The sequence below is a fragment of the Cygnus atratus genome, chromosome 3 (assembly GCF_013377495.2).
Source record: "Cygnus atratus isolate AKBS03 ecotype Queensland, Australia chromosome 3, CAtr_DNAZoo_HiC_assembly, whole genome shotgun sequence".
Taxonomy (NCBI): domain Eukaryota; kingdom Metazoa; phylum Chordata; class Aves; order Anseriformes; family Anatidae; genus Cygnus; species Cygnus atratus.
In genome coordinates, this window is record NC_066364.1 from 80,802,062 (window position 1) to 80,822,306 (window position 20,245).

The window sequence follows — 20,245 nt, forward strand, 5'->3', positions numbered from 1 at the left end:
GTCACTTCACTGTTGATTGCTCTGCTTGACTGTGTGGGTTGCAGTGATACCAGTATTCTCTGTGAAGAGTGGAAGTGCCTGGCACTGCCCTGAAGCCACTCGTAATGTAAGACAAACTTTCAAGTGAAAGTTTGTTGAGTATATTCTACTATGAAGCAACTTAGGATATCAGTTATTCTGTCTGTAGATAGATATAGAGAAATTAATAATGTAACTAGTAAGTTGCCTCTCCCTCTGTTTTGGCATCAAATGGGCTTCAGTGATCCTTTCATCTATCAGGCTGTCAGGTCAAATTAACTTCCAAAATAATTCCCAGTTCCTATGATTTTGTGCTTGGAGAAGGCAGCCCACTAGCAATGACTTTCTGTAATTAAGCAGCATGGTGATAATCACAGATTGAAATGCTGTCAAGCTTTCATATTTCTCTCTCCTCCTGGAGGGGTTACTTTTGTTGTCCTCATCTGGACAGAAATGCAGAATTTAAAACTTAAGGCTTGGCTTGTAAATACAAGAAGAACCAGTGTTCTGCAGTCTGCATATCTGAACCATAGAGTTCAAGCGCATGAGGTTGGAGGGGAGTCCTTAGACATACAGAGAGTTGTACAGACATTTGGCAGTATTAGCTGCACAATTATGAAGCAGAGTTTCAGGTATAAAGTTTGGGAGATTCTTGGTTACCTGCTTCTACCAGTTAGCAATTCTCACTTCAAGCTGACAAATCAGTAAGTTCAAATATCAGTAGACTTAACCAGACTGTCACCCTTTCCAGTGCTTTATGCTGAAGATGGATGTCTATCCTTGTTATTCATACATGTGCACTTCATGAATTATGACTACTTCAGCCTCATAAAAAGTTGCAATGTCCTCTTGTAGGGTGTGGTTTAATTATTTTTTTTTCAATTTTATTAACTTGGCTTATTATTTTGTCTTCATCTCTATCCTAAGAGGAGAGGATGGAGAAAAAGAAGAGAAAACCAAGGAAGACAAAGGGAAACAGAAATTAAGACAGCTTCATACTCATAGATATGGAGAACCGGAAGTTCAGGAATCGGCTTTCTGGAAGAAAATAATTGCCTATCAACAAAAGCTTCTTGTAAGTTGTTTTCTACACTGTGTGTTTGCGCATTGGGAGGGATATGTACCATAAAATTTTGCTATCAAAATGAAAAAGACAAATTCGCATCTGCTAAGACTCGTTCAATTCACAGTCACCCATGAATAGGACATAAAGGCAAAGGTTTAATTGAATTTTTTAGTGGAGGAAACAAGCAAACAAACAAAAAAACCAAACACACAAAACCAACAAATAATATATTAGACAAGATATTAACATAATAAGGAACGCAATTATTGGCTAAAATTCAGACCTTCAAAGATTCCTATCCATCAGTGGAAAATAGCCTAGTGTTTTTATGTGAAGATGAGTACTTATTGAATCCAGAATTTTTAAAACAGCTTGTGAGCTTGTAGGATTTCTGTTTTCCTGAGAAAAACTTTCTCAGGAAAACTTTCACTTTGGGAAATGTCAAGTTCCTCTGTCTAAACATTTTATTAAGATTTTCATGAAATAGCAAGTTCATATTTGAGAAATTTCTTAAATTCTGTGGAAAATAAGACTAACTAACATTGTAGAAATGTATATGAGTTTTCAGTAACATATGGTATCTCTGAGTTGGATGCAGAACTATTTAAAATCCAAGCTTTTATCAGCTAAAATATATATATAGGCATACATATTCTGAGAGGCTAGAATGAAATCCAAAGCAAAAAGATACAGGCTTTTGCTGTAGATCTAGTAGATATAATTGTGTAGGGTCAGCTACATCTAACATGAGTAACATAGCAGAAGTATAAAACTGCAATGACAATCTAAAGGAACTAGTTGCTTAAGTTTTGCTTTTGAATTCAGTGTCATTTTATAGGGTATGATGTAGCATCCATTCAAATTTCATTTATTTTTCTTCTAATGGTCTCATATACTAACTCACAAATAGTCTTCTATGTTTAGGGCTGAAAATGGAGGAATTTCCATGTAAGATTTAAAACAAAACATTGAAAATAGGTGCTGGAAAAGTTTCTGAATCGTAAGGAAGAGATAAGATACTTTTAACCTTAGTATATAAGGTTTGGGTAAGAATTTCCTCACTGGCGTAAGATTTTTCTTGAGATTTCCTGTGCTTTCACTGTTATTTTTGAAGGTTTTGAAATCAGAAGGAAGTAGGAAAACATGAAAAAATTATTTAAGGCAGAGTTTTCCAATCTTCTGGCTTTGAGGCCACTAAAGAAAAATAGTGTGTCTGATATTCTATTTATCACATGATCTGCCTGAAATAATGGGAAGTTCTGTAGTGAAGTGTGGGTAAATATTTTTTTCAGATTGGGATTAAACATTCATGATACTTCAGATAATTTATTAGTTATGCAATATAGTTTATTTTATTTCCTAAAATAATTTTTAATAATTAATTTCAAGAATGATAATTATTAGGCAAGCAGTATTTATATTTTATTTTTTATTTCAGAACTATTTTGCTCGAAACTTTTATAACATGAGGATGTTGGCATTGTTTGTTGCTTTTGCCATCAACTTCATCCTGCTTTTCTACAAGGTAAGCTTATCACAATATTACTTAATGAAAAACATTCAGGTTTTGTGGACACTATGCTATGATTAAAATGCCTAGCCTAACAGATTAAATGCCTTCTTCAGACTGCCACTTCAGAGATCTAACAGTGATACTAATGTGTTTCTGTGAAGTAATAATGGACTTCCAAATAGCTATTTCCAAAGTTCTGTGCTGTGAGAGATGCAGCAAAGTGAAAGGTGTACCTCTGTCTCAGATGCTCCATTTTCCAGTACAGAGACTCAGCCAAGCCCAGCCTTCACTGGCAACTTAAGCTAATACACGTCAGCTGAGATATTTTTTTTTGTGCCATCGTGCTCCCCTGAGAGGATGTGTACAGCAAGGGGAAGTCACATCATCTTAAACTGGCTATAATATAACTTCTCCTCTTTGTCATCTTAAACTGGCTATAATATAACTTATCCTCTTTGTCAAGGCCTTTACAGCTTCAACTCCTTGCCAGCTAGTCTGGCTTGACCTTTGCTAATGCAACAGTAGATTTCCCAGACTTGAATCAGTTCCTGGAAGAGCCCTGCTGATAAGGATTACATATGGCAATGTCAGGACTTGACTGGGCTTCTTCCAGAAGGTCTATGCTCTTTCTTGAATTCAAGGTGATATGTATGGCCCACATTTGCAATGGAAAGAAAGTAAAAGAAAATCCACACTATCATAGATTGGTGTAGCATGACGAAAGGGTCTGTGTGAGGTATTCCCTGTGGATGTTTTTCTGCAGAAAGTTATTTCCGCACGATTATGTTGTCCTTGGTAGGGTTGTTTTCACTTGTAGTGGTGTAAAACTCCTATCAAAGGAATACACCTGCAATATTAAGATTTAAGTGATTTAAACAGGTCTCCACCTCTGCTGTGACAGAAGAAAAGGAAGTTCCCGTGGTGTCTACTGGAGAAAGTATGAAGTTGAACACCTTGGAGAGTGACAGCCAGAGGATCATTGCAGTTCATTATGTCCTAGAAGAAAGCAGTGGCTACATGGAGCCCACGCTGCGGATTTTGGCCATCTTACACACAATCATCTCCTTCTTCTGCATCATAGGGTATTACTGTTTGAAAGTAAGAAAAACTGAACATTGTTTTTTCTTCTAGCTATGAACATTTTTGTCCTTTGACTGGTATAAAATGGAATCAAGTTGTAGCAACTTTGCTTAAGCAGGTTGAGGAACCATGTAAAGAAACACCATTCTGTTAGTATAACCTTACATAGAAACCATGAGTTATGTGAATTGTGAATTCAGAAGGTTACAGGCCAGGGCCTGATTTCCTGGTCTGGCATTGGACTGTAGGTTCAGTATTTCCACAGTTATTGTTTCAGCCAGACAGTTATAGCAATAACTTGTATCACTTCTTGTGACTGTCAGCTGTGAATGGGCATGGCCAGAAGAAGCTGGATGACTGTCTGTATTACTAGTTTGTCAGCTGGCTTATTTGAAAAGCATACAGTACTTTGGAGTACCACTACGCTGGGTTGTGACTCTAGACAATGTCACTTTTCATATGCACTTTGAAATAATAGTATTTGGACAGGAAGTTGAGCCTTTCTTAAAGGCATACTTTACAGAAGATCTCTGTTGGGGTGGTAAGAAATAAAGAAGCTGCCTGTAAAGGCAAAATGCTTCTTCTGATTTTGGAAGACCAGATGCCATACGTGTCTGGTGCCAGGAGACACATATCTGGGATGCACTTTCCTTCATTTTTATGCTCTTCCCCGGGCAAACTCTAGAGGTCAAAGTGCAAGAAAGGATATTAAATAAATGGACCTTTGCTGACTCATTATGGCTGCTTATTTGTCTTTACAAGTATAATTTCTTAATTATGATTTTGTATGGACCTTGATATTTTTATGTTCCTCTCTTAATGGATAATATTTTTTTTCTATGCCAAAAAGACGTAATCTGCATTTGTAGCTGAGGCAAATGATCATCATGCTGTTGCAGTAATTGTTTGATTTTCCTCTATACCTTAAGTTTCTCTGGAGATTAATAAATACTATAACGTTTTCCTGTTTCACTGGTTGGCATGCACAGTGAAAGTTCAGATTTCTGGCTTTTGAGATGTCCTCTTCTCTTAACTCAGAGCTTTTCTTCTCTTGAACTCTATATGGTGCTTTCACACATTATTTTTCACAACTGCATTTGTTGTCTTACTAGAACGTACAATTATGCTGTATACTCTAGTTATGATTCTGAACAATGTGGTCTTTGTGCATTTGTACCTTCAGAGTGTTCTGGGCAGTTTTCAAGTCCTTTAATGTTTTGAAGTATTATTTCGTATGTGTTCAGTTTTTGTATTTAATTTTTCATAACTACCATCTTTTCTTATAGGTTTTCAGACATCTCAGAGCATTTTAACTAATTTCTGATATATTGATTTTTTCTTTTTCAACTGCAGGTTCCACTGGTTATTTTTAAGAGGGAAAAGGAAGTAGCAAGGAAATTGGAATTTGATGGGCTGTATATAACTGAACAGCCCTCAGAAGATGATATTAAAGGGCAATGGGATAGACTTGTAATCAACACACAGTGAGTTTTTGCTTACTTTTGTTTCTATAACTTTGCAAGGAATTATTCTTCAGACTCCACAGTTATGCATTTGATGGTCCAGCTTGTCTGAAATAAATAGTTGAAGTTTTTACTTTTTTTTTCCCCATATATTAAAAAAGATTGCAAGGAACTTTTTTTTTTTTTTTTTTTTTTTTAGCAAGTACAGTGATGATTGTTTATTGCTGTCGGTTCAAGAGTGAACTGTGGTTTGTATCCTTTTAGTGTCTCTGGAAGGCTTTTCTTTGGAACATTAACTCTCTGCCTTTTGGGATTACATGATCCAAATACTTCGGAACATTGGTGACATCAGCTCAGCTGCTCTTTCCCAGCCATGAGAATGTGATAGGCTCAATGCCAATTGGTAACTTTCATTCTAGTGACTTCCCAAATGACTAGCTGGTGATAGCAGCGACACAGAGCCTCTTAGAGCCTCTTAGAAACAAATCATTATATAATTTTTATGACATCTTAGTAGGTACTCTTTTTCATGATCATCTAAAAAGTAATCTCTTTTTTCATCTGTGTTTTTCAGGTCTTTTCCAAACAACTATTGGGACAAATTTGTAAAAAGAAAGGTAAGGCTTATTTTTAAAAATGTGTATGAAATTGAAGTAAAGTTTTAATGCATGTTCGTTTCATGTTTCAAAGGAGTGTAGTCCACACTGAATCAGTTATATTTGAAGAAGTGTATATTTCCATATTTATCATTTTAAGATACACAGTGTTGTTACCTTATGTAACAACTTATGTTTTGTGTAGTTTGGATAGCTATTCTTCACATGTTCCACATACAGCTTGTTGTATAAAACAGAAATTTCAAATATGTTCATGAAATTCTGTGATGTGTACACTTGCATGTATATTACAACATACACAAGGTTTTGTTTTTGGCTGTGTACTTATATATGTTAGAGGAAATATATTGTACTGAATCTGACAGCCTGAGAGAGCTATAGCAAGGCTGCTATAATTCCATGGCCTCAGGTCCAAGCAGTGGAGAGTCTGAAGAAGTGGATAGTCTGCCAAGCAAGATAGAGGTTCCCTAGTGTAAACTTCTGTACAATGTGGATTGTTCCATCAGCTGGGCTCACTCAGTCTGCCCAGTAGCTGCTCCTGGATTGCAGTCTCCCCAGTCGGTGACCCCTGGACATATGAGCCTCTGAGGCTGCTGCCCCACTTCAGTTGCTGGTACAGTCTTACTTGAACCCTCACACATGTGCATATTCAGCAGGTCATGATTCCCCATGTCCCGTAACTTACCCCTCTGTGCTCTGGCACCTAGAGCTGGCTCTTAGAGACCCACTCATCCCCTTGATTCCAGACAGCTTCAACTCCTTGCCAGCTAGTCTGGCTTGACCTTTGCTAGAGACCACAGACTCACACACATACATTCAATTCTACTGCACCATGGACATATAGTTCTCCCTAACCTATGGTTTGAATCCAGTTACTACACTCACACCATCATACACACATACACATGCACACAGAATAGAGAGTCTTTCACCCAGGAAAGAGAAAATAATTTTATAAGATGATGGGACAGATTGAGATGATTAGACACAATGCATAGCCAAACAACTGTACTGACCAGCAAACTAAATAAATCATACTGCCCCTTTTTATCCTCTAACCCCTCTGTTTCCGCATACCTATTCCTCCCCAAATTACATAAATCCATCCCCTTTCCCACTTCTGATTCTTCCCCATAACATCTAATAAGTCCTATGCAGTCCCCAAATACTCTTCCCTTGCATCCTGTAATGTATCCCACACCTCTAGGCAGCAACACCTGTTAGTCTGAAAGGTGTTTTGAGAAGCTTCTTCCAGTGACTCAACTTGGCAGGTTTCATTCATGGACATTTGGGATTAGACTGTTCTGGGACAGCGCTGTCTGGGACCAGACAGGGTGTTCATTCCTCGAAAGTCTGTAGTATGGGTTTCTGCCTGCCATTGTACCCCTGTGCTCCTCTGGGCTTGTGGAGATGGGCTATTGATGGGCTGATGACTCCTGTGATGGTCCTGGGAGTAGCTGGATAAGGTTTTGTTCAAACTCTTCCTGTTGTCTCTCTGTGCTCCTTTGTAGGTGTGCAGCAGAGCTTTTGTTGCATAACCTAATAATCTCTCTCAAAAATAGTCCCCCATAACCAGAGACTGATGAAGGTTATTTCTTATGAACATTATTTCAAATGCCTTCTCAGCTTGTTCCTAGAAAAATAAACATTATATATACACCATATCTTCCAGCAAGAATCTTCATAGTGTGTTTGGTCACAATTGAAAAAGAGGGTGTTTATGTTGTTGGATCAGATTTACACCTCTTTCAGACCACTTTAATGCCAACCTTTAATCACTTCTGGAAACATGTTTTTTAAAATACTAGTAGCAATTCTGCTTTATAATAATTTTAAGTCAACCTGTCTAAAAAACACTTGGAGTTCTGTATTCACTTTGCTGTTGAATGTACTTTTCGCATATTTGAAGTTGTTACATACATATTCCTCTCTGTCTGTCTAAATAAAGAGGAGGCAGTAGCTAGCACAGAGTACTCAGAAAAGAAAGGAGAAGTGTGCATTGCTTCTGTCAGTGTAGGAGGTTAAGGTTCATGGAAGGTTCCTATTAAAAGGAAAAGAGAGTGGTTTTAAATTGTGTGGAAGGTTTAATACTTTGAGGAACTGCTCTGGACAAAGATAAGTACCTTCAAATGTTTTGCAAAGAATGTTTTATTTATGTATATATACACACACACCCCTAAATCCAGGCTAGTGAATGGCCCATAGTCATGAAGCACTACTTTCAGGCATGTGACAAAGATGTTTTGTGTCTAAAAATTATCAAAAATATCAACAAAGATTTAAAGCATTACTTATAAGAAAGCTGGTAAAATACCATCTCTTACCTGTGGGAATCATTCAGTTATCTTGTTGCCCCAGATTTTGTATTTCTTTGGGTGGTGTTGATGAGAATTTTTTCTTAAAAATGGGAAGAGACAGATAACAGTGATGAGCTGTACTTTCAGTGAGAATGAACAAATAACTGTCCATTTCCAGAAATGTTTCATGCGAAACATGTTAAGTTTTGTAAGAAAGAGATATGGGACGGTTTGAATTCACTGAAAAACATTTTAGCTGTATCTTTCTGTTGAAGATCATGTGATTGTTACATACTCTTTATATATTAGTTAATAATGCAATGAATAATATATCACAAAATCATAAAATTACACAATAGTACTAGTTAATAAGTGAGAACATCTTTCATAACGATTTCAAAATGAAATACTTTCCCTTTTTAAAAAAATACAAAATTCCCAGTCAACATGTTTAGGTTATTTAAAGAAACCTTCTAAACAGAATAAACATGTATTCTTTTTGTTATTTGTTAACTAGAAAGGGTTGAATACTACCTTCAAGAAATTTTACTTTTATCAGATCTTTTCATGTAGATAGGATATTTAAAACATCTTTTGCTTGTGTGAGCTCAACATTTTTTTTTCAGTGACAATATTGATTTAGTTATTCTGCTTCTGCTGAGTTGCTTTTCTCTTCCTGTTTTCATTAAATGAGTAGGAACATCATATCTTCGATGAGCCCTCTTGCCTCTATCAAAGTGATTGAAATTAATGAGAAAAAAAATGGTATGATAGACAGATGGACACAAACAGATGAAAAAGATCATGCATGTTAAACTTGTCTCTGAAACTAAAAAACCTTCTACCCAGCTGACTCTTTTGACTACTCCTCCTAAATTTAGGTCATGGATAAATACGGTGAGTTTTATGGCCGTGACAGAATCAGTGAGTTACTAGGAATGGACAAAGCTGCTCTTGATTTTAGTGATGCTCGAGAAAAGAAGAAACCAAAGAAGGATAGCTCCTTATCTGCTGTGTAAGCATTTGCTTCTGGTTTGTTTGTTTGTTGTTGTTTTTGTTTAGTTTGGTGGTGGTGGTGGTTTTATTTATTGATTGATTGATTGATTTTGGTTAAAATCAAGAACTCAGGGTTTGTCATTTGGCTTTGAATTTTCTTGCTGTATGGCTTTTCTTTTATGAATGGCTATATATGATCAATCCATGCGTATTTGAGAGAATAATGTGAAATACACAAAGATGAAAGTTATTTATCAGAGGTGTCATAGTCAAACTTATGTCTCAGTCCCTTTGCCTCCCTAGCTGCTGTTCTTGGTTCTGCTGTCATTAGTACAGTCTGTGTCAATGGAAGAGGCAACTGAGGCTCAAGCATCTGCAGCAACCGGTGCTTCACAGTGGTAATTTAGGGGAAAATAAGCAGGGCTGCAGTTGGATGCAGATGTGGTAGAGAAATTCTTCCCCAAAAATGTAAATAGATTTATCCTGAAGGATCTGACATTTCCATAGTCTGGTGAGAAGATATGAATGTGAAGTGTATAAAGAATGGGTACAGTTGGCCTAGAATGTAAAAGAGGTTAAAAGGTCTTCATTTTCCTTGTCACAAGATTCAGTAGTCTCGGTTTTCAAAAGCTCCTGGAACAAGTAACCTTCTTGTTAAGAATGTAGTATCTTAGAAGACAATATTATCTGTTATACAAAAGCTGCAAGTTGTGTTTTTTTTTTCTCTTCAATGTATGTAATTTGTAAATATCATCCATGCAATCCTGATCAGACAGTAAATATCACCCAGTTATCATGGTCTGCGTTATTCCTGACTGTGCAAAAGGTTTTAATACACATTCCTTTTTAATTTACATTTATTCTTGATATCAGTAGGAAAAACAAAGGACATAACCTCAGAGATTCATTTCACCTTACTTTGTGTGTCTTTAAAAGCCATCTAATTGTATCACTCAAGATGTGATATCATAACCAATGGTGAGGAACTGGTATTTCAGGGTGCAAATTCTCAAAACACTATTTCTCTCCATTGATTCTAAAGTTCATGTGACTTATACGTAGGTGATTGCACTGTAGATATTGATCAGCTTCAGATCTGATGTCTTCAAAATAGTACTTATACATTTGTTTTTCTGCTTTTGTTTCAGACAGGTCCATTCCAGAGTAAAAGTGTGAATTAGAACAAGGTTCTGATGTATTTCAGCTTGGGAGAAATAGATAAACTGTGACCTTTTTATTTTCTGTGACAATACACTTCCTGTAGTATGCAATATGCACTCATGTTGCATATTTTCCTATTTTATTCTTATATAAAATGTGATTTGTTTACTTTTACAGGCTAAACTCTGTTGATGTTAAGTATCAAATGTGGAAATTAGGAGTTGTTTTCACTGATAATGTAAGTCTGTCACTATATGTATACACATACATTCATGTTCTGAAAAAAAATATATATATATCCATCTTAGCCTGAAGGGCTTCTGAGCATATATGAAATATTCTGAATTACAAGTAGTTTACTACATAGATAAAGAAAATCTCAGAAGTTTAAAAAGAGATTGACTAAATCTTTTCCCAGTTACATGGGTATTAGTCTATAGAACCTCAGTCTGTTTTCTCCTCTTAACCCCTTTCTTATATGGTTATTCAGGAGGAATGAGCAAGTGGTGTAAAATTGGGAAACTGTCTATGTAAATTCTAGTTGCCATTTTTCATGCTGTTCTTAAACTTTACATCAGCAGTCACTTAAATACTCCTGGAACACAGTCAGATCAGCATAGTTAATGGGTGTAGAATTACTGTAATTTGTGTCACTGAAACTCTTAGTGGGATGTGACACAGAATGAGGCTAATGATTTTACTAATTTTAAAAAATAAGTCTTAAAAAAAAAAAGAATGACAAACAAGACTGTTAAAATATTCTTCAGTTTAAGATATTGCTCATCTTATGAATGTAAATGGTATTATGATTGTGGCTTTCCTGAGTCAGTGTGTTTTTATGGTGGAAAATATGGTAGGGGGAATATGATTTTGTAACTAGGACTGCTGGAGAAAGAAAATATAAACTGACTTCAGTCAGAAAGGGTGGAACTTGCAGGTTGAAGTTGGGACGATAACTCTCCAGGTCCGCAGAAAGCATGACCTGTAGAGAGTTAATTCATTCAGGATTAAGTCTTTTCTAAAGAAAAGTCTAATTTTTTTCTTATAAGTGTGTACTTTTCCTTAAGTCAAATAAATTAAATTATAGAGGAAAAGATGAAATGAACATTTGTAGTATTAGTAAACTACTTAAATAGTATTAAATATTTAAGTAGCAGTTTTAGTAGTTTGAATTAATTATATAATTCCTTTTGTTGCTTGCAAAGTCCTTTTGTTTGTCATTGACCATATTAAGGTATTAATATTTTAATGTAATTGTTCATAAACAAAAAATAATTCAAATCAGAAGACTTTTTATATAATAAACATTAACAAGTAATGGAATTGTTTCAAAATTGAAATTTAGGATGTGTTAATTTTGAACATTTCATGTGAACACATCTACATTTGCAGATTTAATATTTTTGCACAGAGAAAATTCTCAAAAGCAAAATTTGTGTACGAAAAACTTCATGGTTTTCTGTTTAAATAGAAAGCACATTCAAGCAATTTCTACTTTTCCTTAGTGTTGTGTTAGACATAGTAGTCCTTAGGTTTTTTTTAGTTTATTTATTTATTTTGTAATGTGCTTGTTTTTCTTTTAGTCTTTCCTTTACCTAGCTTGGTACATGACCATGTCAGTCCTTGGCCATTACAACAATTTTTTCTTTGCTGCTCATCTTCTTGACATTGCAATGGGATTCAAGACATTACGAACTATCCTGTCATCAGTGACCCACAATGGTAAACAGGTATCAACTTTTATCTCTTTTCGTTTATGTTTTTTGTTTGTTTGTTTTTTACTGATAGAGTGCACAGGAAAGATCACTTCTTGACTTAATTCAGCTGACCACTGAAATCTGCTGTGCTAGTGGGAAAACTTGCCAGTGGGATTTATAAGCAAAACAACATGGCACTAGAATGCATGGCATTAAATTTAGTTTCTAGCTGTTATTGTGTTACTATGTAGCCCATAAAGTTGCTGATCAGAATTTTTTCAAGATTCTTCTAAAGAAAGATCCAGTTGAGATCCAGTTATTCTTTCTTTTGGAGGGCTGTGTGAGAGCCTCAGCTCCCTGGTAGTAAGAAATCATTTCTTTAAGAAGTTGTAAAATCTGACATTGCATTTCTGATTTTAAGTAGAGAAAATAATGAAGTCTTTTCATCCATTGAAATTTGTTCTATGAACAGTGTTTCATTTAAAGTGTTCCTCCCCTTTGATGGCCTTCCTATTTCAAAGAACCTTTTTAACACTTTTTTGATGATAAAAAAACAAAACAAAACACATCCTTGGTCTGCTTAGAAGACCTTCCAGCAAGGCAGCTATAATTGTATAATTTTGTCTTCCAGCTTGTCCTAACAGTGGGATTACTGGCAGTAGTGGTATACTTGTACACAGTAGTGGCATTCAATTTTTTTCGCAAGTTCTACAACAAGAGTGAAGATGGTGATATGCCAGACATGAAATGTGATGATATGTTAACAGTAAGTCTTAGTTTGCTTTCTGCTTTTTTTTCTTAAACTGTTATGTTTTTGCCCTGTCCTTTTTGTAATTCCTGTTCATACATTTGTATCATTAGCCAGCAAGAGAAAGACTGTAAGGGAAAGCAAAGGAACAAATACAGTGAACATCCTTAAGAACTAGATATACTCTGCATACCACAGAATCACAGAATCATCTAGGTTGGAAGAGACCTCCAAGATCACCTAGTCCAACCTCTGACCTAACACTAACAAGTCCTCCACTAAACCATATCACTAAGCTCTACATCTAAATGTCTTTTGAAGACCTCCAGGGATGGTGACTCAACCACTTCCCTGGGCAGCCTATTCCAATGCCTAACAACCCTTTCAGTAAAGAAGTTCTTAATATCCAACCTAAACCTCCCCTGGTGCAGCTTTAGCCCATTCCCCCTCGTCCTGTCACCAGGCATGTGGGAGAATATATTACACAAACACTTATTTAAAGGAACACGAGAAACGTGACAATATTTTTTGCTATAATTTCTGCAAAAGTGAAAACCAGCTAAAAGCCGTGAACCTGAGCTCAATCAGTTAAAGGGCAATACTGCTAAATCTGGAGGTTCTAAAGGCCATTCAGGAGGAGGCAAGAACTTTCATGAGTAATGTAAGTTCTGAAATGCTTGTTAAAGCTTGAAAATCCATTACTTTCCCCTTCCATGAGTTGCCATGATTATCTTTAATTGGCAATTCTGTTGCCAAGTTGTTGTTATTTTTTTTTTACTTACTGAGATGGTGCCAGGCTTTTCAGTTGTGGATGGTAAGAAGAGCTTAAATCGCAAAGAACATCTAGGCTGTGTTGTTGTTAATATCTCTCTAAAAGTAATCTGCAACAGAGTCAAATATATTTCAGCATGTTATGCAGTATGAACCACTTCCAGGGAATTGACACCATTTATTTTAAAAGCCCAGTAATCAAATAAACTGTGAAAACAGACTAACATGTCTATATTTTTGTCCAGTTTGGGACCTTCAGTACAAGAAAGACACAGATGAACTGGAGTATAGTCAGTGGAGAATCACTTAAGATGGTCAGGTGATGGAGCACTTTCCCTGGGAGGAGCCTAAGTGAACTGGGCTTGTTTGGCCTGGAGTAGAGAAGGCTTTGAGGTGAGGATGGGGCAGCTTAAGAGCAGCTCCCCAGTGTCTAAAGAGAGGTTATTGGGAAGAATGAGCCAGGGATTTTTACAGCAGTGCATGGAAGGAGACCACAAAATGGAAGAAGGTATTCTGGCTGGATGGAGCAGGAATTTGGACTTGGAGACCTCCTGAAGCCCATTCTGACTTATCATAGAATCTTAGAATGGCTTGGGTTGGAAGGGACCTCAAAGATCATCTAGTTCCAATCCCCATGCCATAGGCAGGGATGCAACCCACTAGATCAGGTTGCTCAGGGCCTTATCTAACCTGGTCTTGAACACCTCCAGGGATAGGGCATGCACAACCTCTCTAGGCAACCTGTTTCAGTGCCTTACCACCCTCTGAGTGAAGAACTGCCTCCTAATCTCTAATCTAAATCTCCCCTCTCTTAGTTTAAAACCATTTCACCTTGTCCTGTCATTATCTGATTGAGCAAAGAGTCACTCTCCATCTTTTTTATCTGAAAATACACCTAAAAAAAGGCTTAAGTATTGTACAGGAGTGAGCTAGAATAACACGCAATAAATCTATAATTAAATAAATAAATTAAATAAATATAATAAATCTGCTGTAAAATCAGGGTTGTTTGTAAAAAATGGTAAGACTTGCAATGTGATACAGGAAAAAAAAATAAAGGTATTGATAATATATTTTAATTTTCAGTAATTGAAAAATAACATTGACTTTAAATGGTGAAATAAAAACTTTCTGTAAAATATTACATTTCTCAGCCATTGGTCATTCAGCATTGTATGTTACTATTATAATTTTCTTACTCAAGGGATATAGGAGTAAGAGCAGTATAGAAGTAAAATAATGGGTCTTTCATATGGTTAGCTTTTTGGAATGACTATTGTGACTGTCATCACTACTTTTTGATACAGTGAGAATTGTATCTGTAGTTAGCAAAAATCCTTAAAGAAAAAGAATCAGTCTTCTTCAGGCCTCTGAGTTTGATAGCATAATCCTCTATTACATGATAAACTGGATTTTTTGTATTGTCAGCACCCCACAACTGTACTTATGGCACCCCTTTGCAGCACTGGTGTAGACTGTTTCCATCCTTAGCCTGTCCTCTGCACAAACATACTCAAAGGTTGTATTTTTTTTTAAATTTTTTTATTTTTTTGAAACATCAGAGATAGGGCAAGTCATTCACTTTTGAGCTAGGGTAATGGGAAATAGATTTGGTGGTAATGGTACTTTCTACTAGCATATTACTGTACTGTATGCTGAAACATTTGGACTTGAATCATGATATGCTGGTAGGCTCAAGGTAGTCATATAATCTTTTTATAACATATACATTATACATATTATATACATTATATATACATATTATATACATTATATATACATTATACATAAAACATTATAACACATAATCTTTTTGAACCGTGACATAAAGACAGAACATGAAATGCTGCAGTTTCAGATTCACAGCAGCATTTCTGCCCTTTCAGAAGTATCCGTAACCTGGAAGAGAAATAGATGACTTCACATAGTATTTCTGCTAGAACATAGACCAGTGTCTGCCAATTACTGAATTTGAAAAAATGGATATTTTTACTCATAGATGCAGACAAACTTTTTTGTATCTTTTTTTTGTTTGTTTTTAGTGCTACATGTTTCACATGTATGTTGGAGTACGTGCTGGTGGAGGAATTGGTGATGAAATAGAGGATCCAGCAGGAGATGAATATGAAATCTATCGGATTATCTTTGATATCACTTTCTTCTTCTTTGTGATCGTCATCCTGCTTGCCATTATTCAAGGTATATATATGTAGCCCACTGTGACTGAAAGCATTATTTAGCAGTACATGGATCTCAGTGCTACAGTTATCCTATGCCCAAGATTCAACCAGGACAGATCAAAAAGCAGATTTAAAAAGTAAATCACACCCAGCTGGCTTTTATCCATATGCTGTTCTTCCTAGATTCCATACAGTCAGCAGGCTCTAACTGGATCAATATAGAAACAAAAAAGCTACTTGCCACAAGAATACTGATGTCATTACTATTTCTATCTTCCCATTGCCTCCTGTAAAAGATTCCTGTAAATGATCAGCAAGAGAAGTGATTAGAAAAAATTGTTGTTATTGCCTTCTGTCAACTAACAGGAAAAGAACAAAAATTTTATGCCTATAAGAATGTTTTCTCACATCCTACAAAGGAGTTTAGAAGGCAATTCTGAGCTTCTATTATGTTGTTTATAACTCTTATTCAAGCAACAAGTTGTTTTAAAGGATTTGTGGAGGATGTAAAATTTTTCATAATCTCAAGTAGTTTATCTCTTACTGCTTGTTTCTTATTTTTGTGACTGGGTAAAAAGTAGAAGCGTTAGCTGTCAAGCTTGAGAGTAATTCTTATCTGGTATTCATCAGTTTTACAGCACAGTAGTTTTGGTAATGACTGTGGAGTTATTCCATGCTTGTATTAGTGCAACCAAAGGGAGAATCTATAATCTGAGCCATCTTCTCCCTGAAATGGCCCCTTACTTCTGCAGAGCTCTGACAGTGGAACCTCAAGCTAACTGACAACCATAGTGAGAGAAGATGCATACAGCTCTGGACCTCTTTGCATCTGCTGTGTAATACATACCCGAACACTGTTAAATGTACAGTAGTGTTCTTACTGTGTTAAAGCCTCCATTACTGCAAACCCAGGAACGTCTTTATGTGCTTAGTCAAGGATAGAGCACTGCAAATAAAACAGAAGTTTGCGTATCCTATATTTTATAATTCCAAATGGTACTGTAGTGGTACCATGTTACAGGTAGCTGTTTTCTTTGACTTGCTCATTTTCCTTCACATATCTGGATGTTTTTGCATTTGTTGGAAGGTATATCACTTTCTACTGTTTCTACACAAGACTGCCGTTGAATATTATTTGTTAGAGTTGTCCCTGGATTTCCAAATATTCTTTGTCACAGTTCTTGAACATTAACTATTATTTTAACTTAATCCCTAGGTTTAATTATTGATGCTTTTGGTGAGTTAAGAGATCAACAAGAACAAGTTAAAGAAGATATGGAGGTAAGAACATCCAGTTGCTGAACCATACCCTGTTTTCAGGTTTCCTCAAAAGAAAACCAGTTCAATCAAAGGGTAATACAGCCAGTGGATAGTTTTTAAATTGAATTCAATTTTAATTGAAATACACAGTTCTGTAGAGGATCCAATGCCATACAATGTCCTGGATAAGATATTCTTACATCTCAGTTCATTCGATGAAAAAGTAACTTAGATTTTTTTTTTTGGTTGTTGTTTTATTTATTGCATCATAAGAACTTACATAAGTAGTTCTGTTAGTGCAATTAAATAGTCTTTAGACATTTTTATGAAGAGAATACTCTGCTAGCATCCAGGTTCTGAATAGCATTTACTGCTCTTTGTGCTGTGAAAGCGGCATGCTATTGACAGGTACTAGCTGCTACTTGCATGGGACACAAACACTGTTTGTCTGCACTTACATTCTGCTCTATTTTATATTTGTTTGCAATTCGTAGTGTTTTTTAATACCTCCAGATAAGTGTGGACTTTTTTTTTTCTTTTGCTGTCAGTGATAAATCAACAAAAATTCATGCAAAAAAAACCCTAACAGTTTATTTTCTCATGACTTCTTAAACTTTAGACTGTATTTTCATTGTTTTAAACAACAAAAATCTTTGTATGTTGCTGTATATTATGATGAATTCCTTGGATCTTCTGACTAGAGTTTTCTAACAGTTGTTAAAACTGCCATGATGCAGTTCATCTTGGATGTAATTTTTTTTGGTTAATCTATGTGTGAGTATCCAGTACTTGCTGGTTTTCTTTTCTGTCATTTAAGTGTGAATGTAATAATTCAGAAGAGTGTTGAGAAAGAACTGCTGTGTTGTGTAATCTAAACTAAAAGCATATTCAACTTCAGCTGAATGAACACAACAAGCAGTTGAGGTAAATGTTGCCATGTGCTACAATGAATACTACTTATAACGTTCAAGGAAAAAAAATAACAGCTTTGACTGACAAGTTCAATGCCATTCTTTCTCCTCATATCTGTTCACTTATAGGTGCCGAAGATTGACTGATTGATTTGTTTATTTATTTATTTATCAAACAGTAATAGGTTACTCTGATGGCAGTTAATCTTCTATTCAACTGTTTTGGCTGAAGCATCCAGTCCCAGTCATTAAAAGAAAAGCCTTTTTGTTCAGTGCATGTTATAGTTGATGCATTGCCGTTTTGAAGAAAATTGCTACATTATAGGGTGGCTGTTCTCAGAGGGGTGCAGGGTTCTATATAGTGTTGAAGTGTTGTGTGTTTTTTCTTTTAGACAAAGTGCTTTATCTGTGGAATAGGAAATGATTACTTTGATACGGTGCCCCACGGCTTTGAAACACACACACTGCAGGAGCACAACTTGGCCAATTACTTGTAAGTACAGTAAAAATGAACTTCTTGTGAACTCATGACCCCTGCAGCCTCTGCAAGTACCTGATTAGCTCTATTGCATAAGCACGAGTCAGTACCATTTGGCTTTGATGTGCATTCATGCTGCCTGAATGAACGAAAAAAGGAAAGAGACTTTTTTTTTCTTTTTTTTTCTTGTCTAGAATCCATGAGAAAGAAAGCTTGAGCTTTCCGTTTATTAGGAAAGCTGTTCTGACTTTGTGAGGCAATATAATTTCTGTGGAGGTAGGAGCAGAGAATGAACAAACTTCAATACCTTGTTTCCAATTTGGTTGTGAGACACCAATTTTGTGTGAGCTAGGATATGGAAACTGGGAATCTGGTGTGCGGCTAGTTAGTATCCTTGATTTCTTAATGATATTCAGCATTTTGTATTTATTAAAAAAAATCAATGGCTACTCTCTATGTCTAAGTTAGTGTCTGTGGGCATGAAAATGTCTATTACATTTTTCAAATAGCTTAGAAAAATCTTCATTTAAACAAAGTACTCATTTATTGTAAATCACTTTGAATCTTCTGCATTTTCTGCTATTCATTGAACAATGAGTGAATGTTAACATTTTGAGGAAAGTATAAGTCTGGGAATATCATCATAAATATAATTCTGGAACTTGTAAGTACTCGAACAAAATTTTCTCACATTTTTGTACACAACATGTTGAGAAATACCCATCAATTTGTGGGTTGCCTAGTGGTTCCAGATACTGTATTCATAACTCTTTCTTTGATTGTAGGTTTTTCCTGATGTATCTTATTAATAAAGATGAAACAGAGCATACAGGACAGGTAGGTGAACAACTCCATGAATGCCAACAGTTATTAAATGAGACTGGTTCTAAAATAAAAATCATTCTGTCTTGGCAAAACTAAGAGTATTCTAATGAATAATATCCTATATGGTAAGTAACTTAATTGTCATTCTTCTAAACAGTTCTTAGGATTTTGGTTGTTTAATGTTAGATTGAGCATTAATTCTCTAATGTTTCCTATTTTGTTATTTGGCCTGTTATTCGTAAAGCATTACTTACACAAAAAATATAAATACAGACTATAAGCAAAAATAATGAGAAGCAGAACATTTAAGCATCCTGTGAAAGCAACATTCCTTGTTTTTCCCCGTTGATTCTTTTTTTTTTCTTTCTCATTTAATATCATTCATCAGTTATATGATCTTCTATTTTTACATTTCTAGATAAGTCAGTATGAAAGCACATGTGCATGTATATGAAATGAAACCTGTGAAAACAATTTTAACTGTAGGTTTCTTTGCTGTTTGCTGTTTAAATGGACCTTTGAAATCCATTTTTTAATGCATTATGTATGGATGCTTTGAAATGACCGATATAGAAATTCAGTCAAATTTCTGTGACAGAAAAAAATCTGCTTATGTTTATGACCAGTTTTACTTGAGCTTTACATTGCTTCTAGATGTGAAATTACAATTAAACTATCTGGTCATCTCTTGTGTGTTTTCTCCAGTGCTTTTTGGCTAGGTGACAAAAATGTAAAATCTACTCTAAACTGATAAAAAAAAAAAAAAAAGGCATGCTTGATGTTTTCTCATTGAATCAATTTAAGTTATTTAAATTTTGTTTCTTCCAGGAATCCTATGTATGGAAAATGTATCAAGAACGGTGCTGGGAGTTTTTTCCTGCTGGTGATTGCTTCCGAAAACAATACGAAGACCAGCTCAACTAAGCAGAAATGAGGATTTCCACTTGAAAATACATCCATATTTCCCAACTCTTTTGGGAATATCCAATAGATTTCTTAAATCCCCAAAGCTGTGTGCTTTATGGAGCACCAAAGCTCTGTTTTTAATGACCCAACTGTGCTTTTATTTTCTTGTGTATTTGCTTTGAGAACACTGGAGTAAAGAACAATGAAAAATAACAGCAACTCTGGAAAACAAACCAACCACTTGCACACGCAAAAGAT

General features: G+C 35.5%; 1 protein-coding gene across 1 annotated transcript in view; it reads left to right on the forward strand.

The window, feature by feature from the left end:
* The window catches only part of RYR2 (ryanodine receptor 2), a 314,450-nt gene extending 294,445 nt beyond the window's left edge, over positions 1-20,005 (forward strand). The window contains exons 93-106 of the mRNA XM_050709825.1: positions 946-1,093; positions 2,523-2,609; positions 3,477-3,695; positions 5,031-5,161; positions 5,715-5,757; positions 8,936-9,069; positions 10,389-10,449; positions 11,795-11,941; positions 12,540-12,674; positions 15,470-15,626; positions 16,824-16,888; positions 18,171-18,271; positions 19,042-19,093; positions 19,910-20,005. Coding sequence (XP_050565782.1) covers positions 946-1,093; positions 2,523-2,609; positions 3,477-3,695; positions 5,031-5,161; positions 5,715-5,757; positions 8,936-9,069; positions 10,389-10,449; positions 11,795-11,941; positions 12,540-12,674; positions 15,470-15,626; positions 16,824-16,888; positions 18,171-18,271; positions 19,042-19,093; positions 19,910-20,005 — 1,576 coding nt within the window. The remainder of the gene's footprint in view (positions 1-945; positions 1,094-2,522; positions 2,610-3,476; positions 3,696-5,030; positions 5,162-5,714; positions 5,758-8,935; positions 9,070-10,388; positions 10,450-11,794; positions 11,942-12,539; positions 12,675-15,469; positions 15,627-16,823; positions 16,889-18,170; positions 18,272-19,041; positions 19,094-19,909) is intronic.
* Positions 20,006-20,245: the final 240 nt, after the last annotated feature.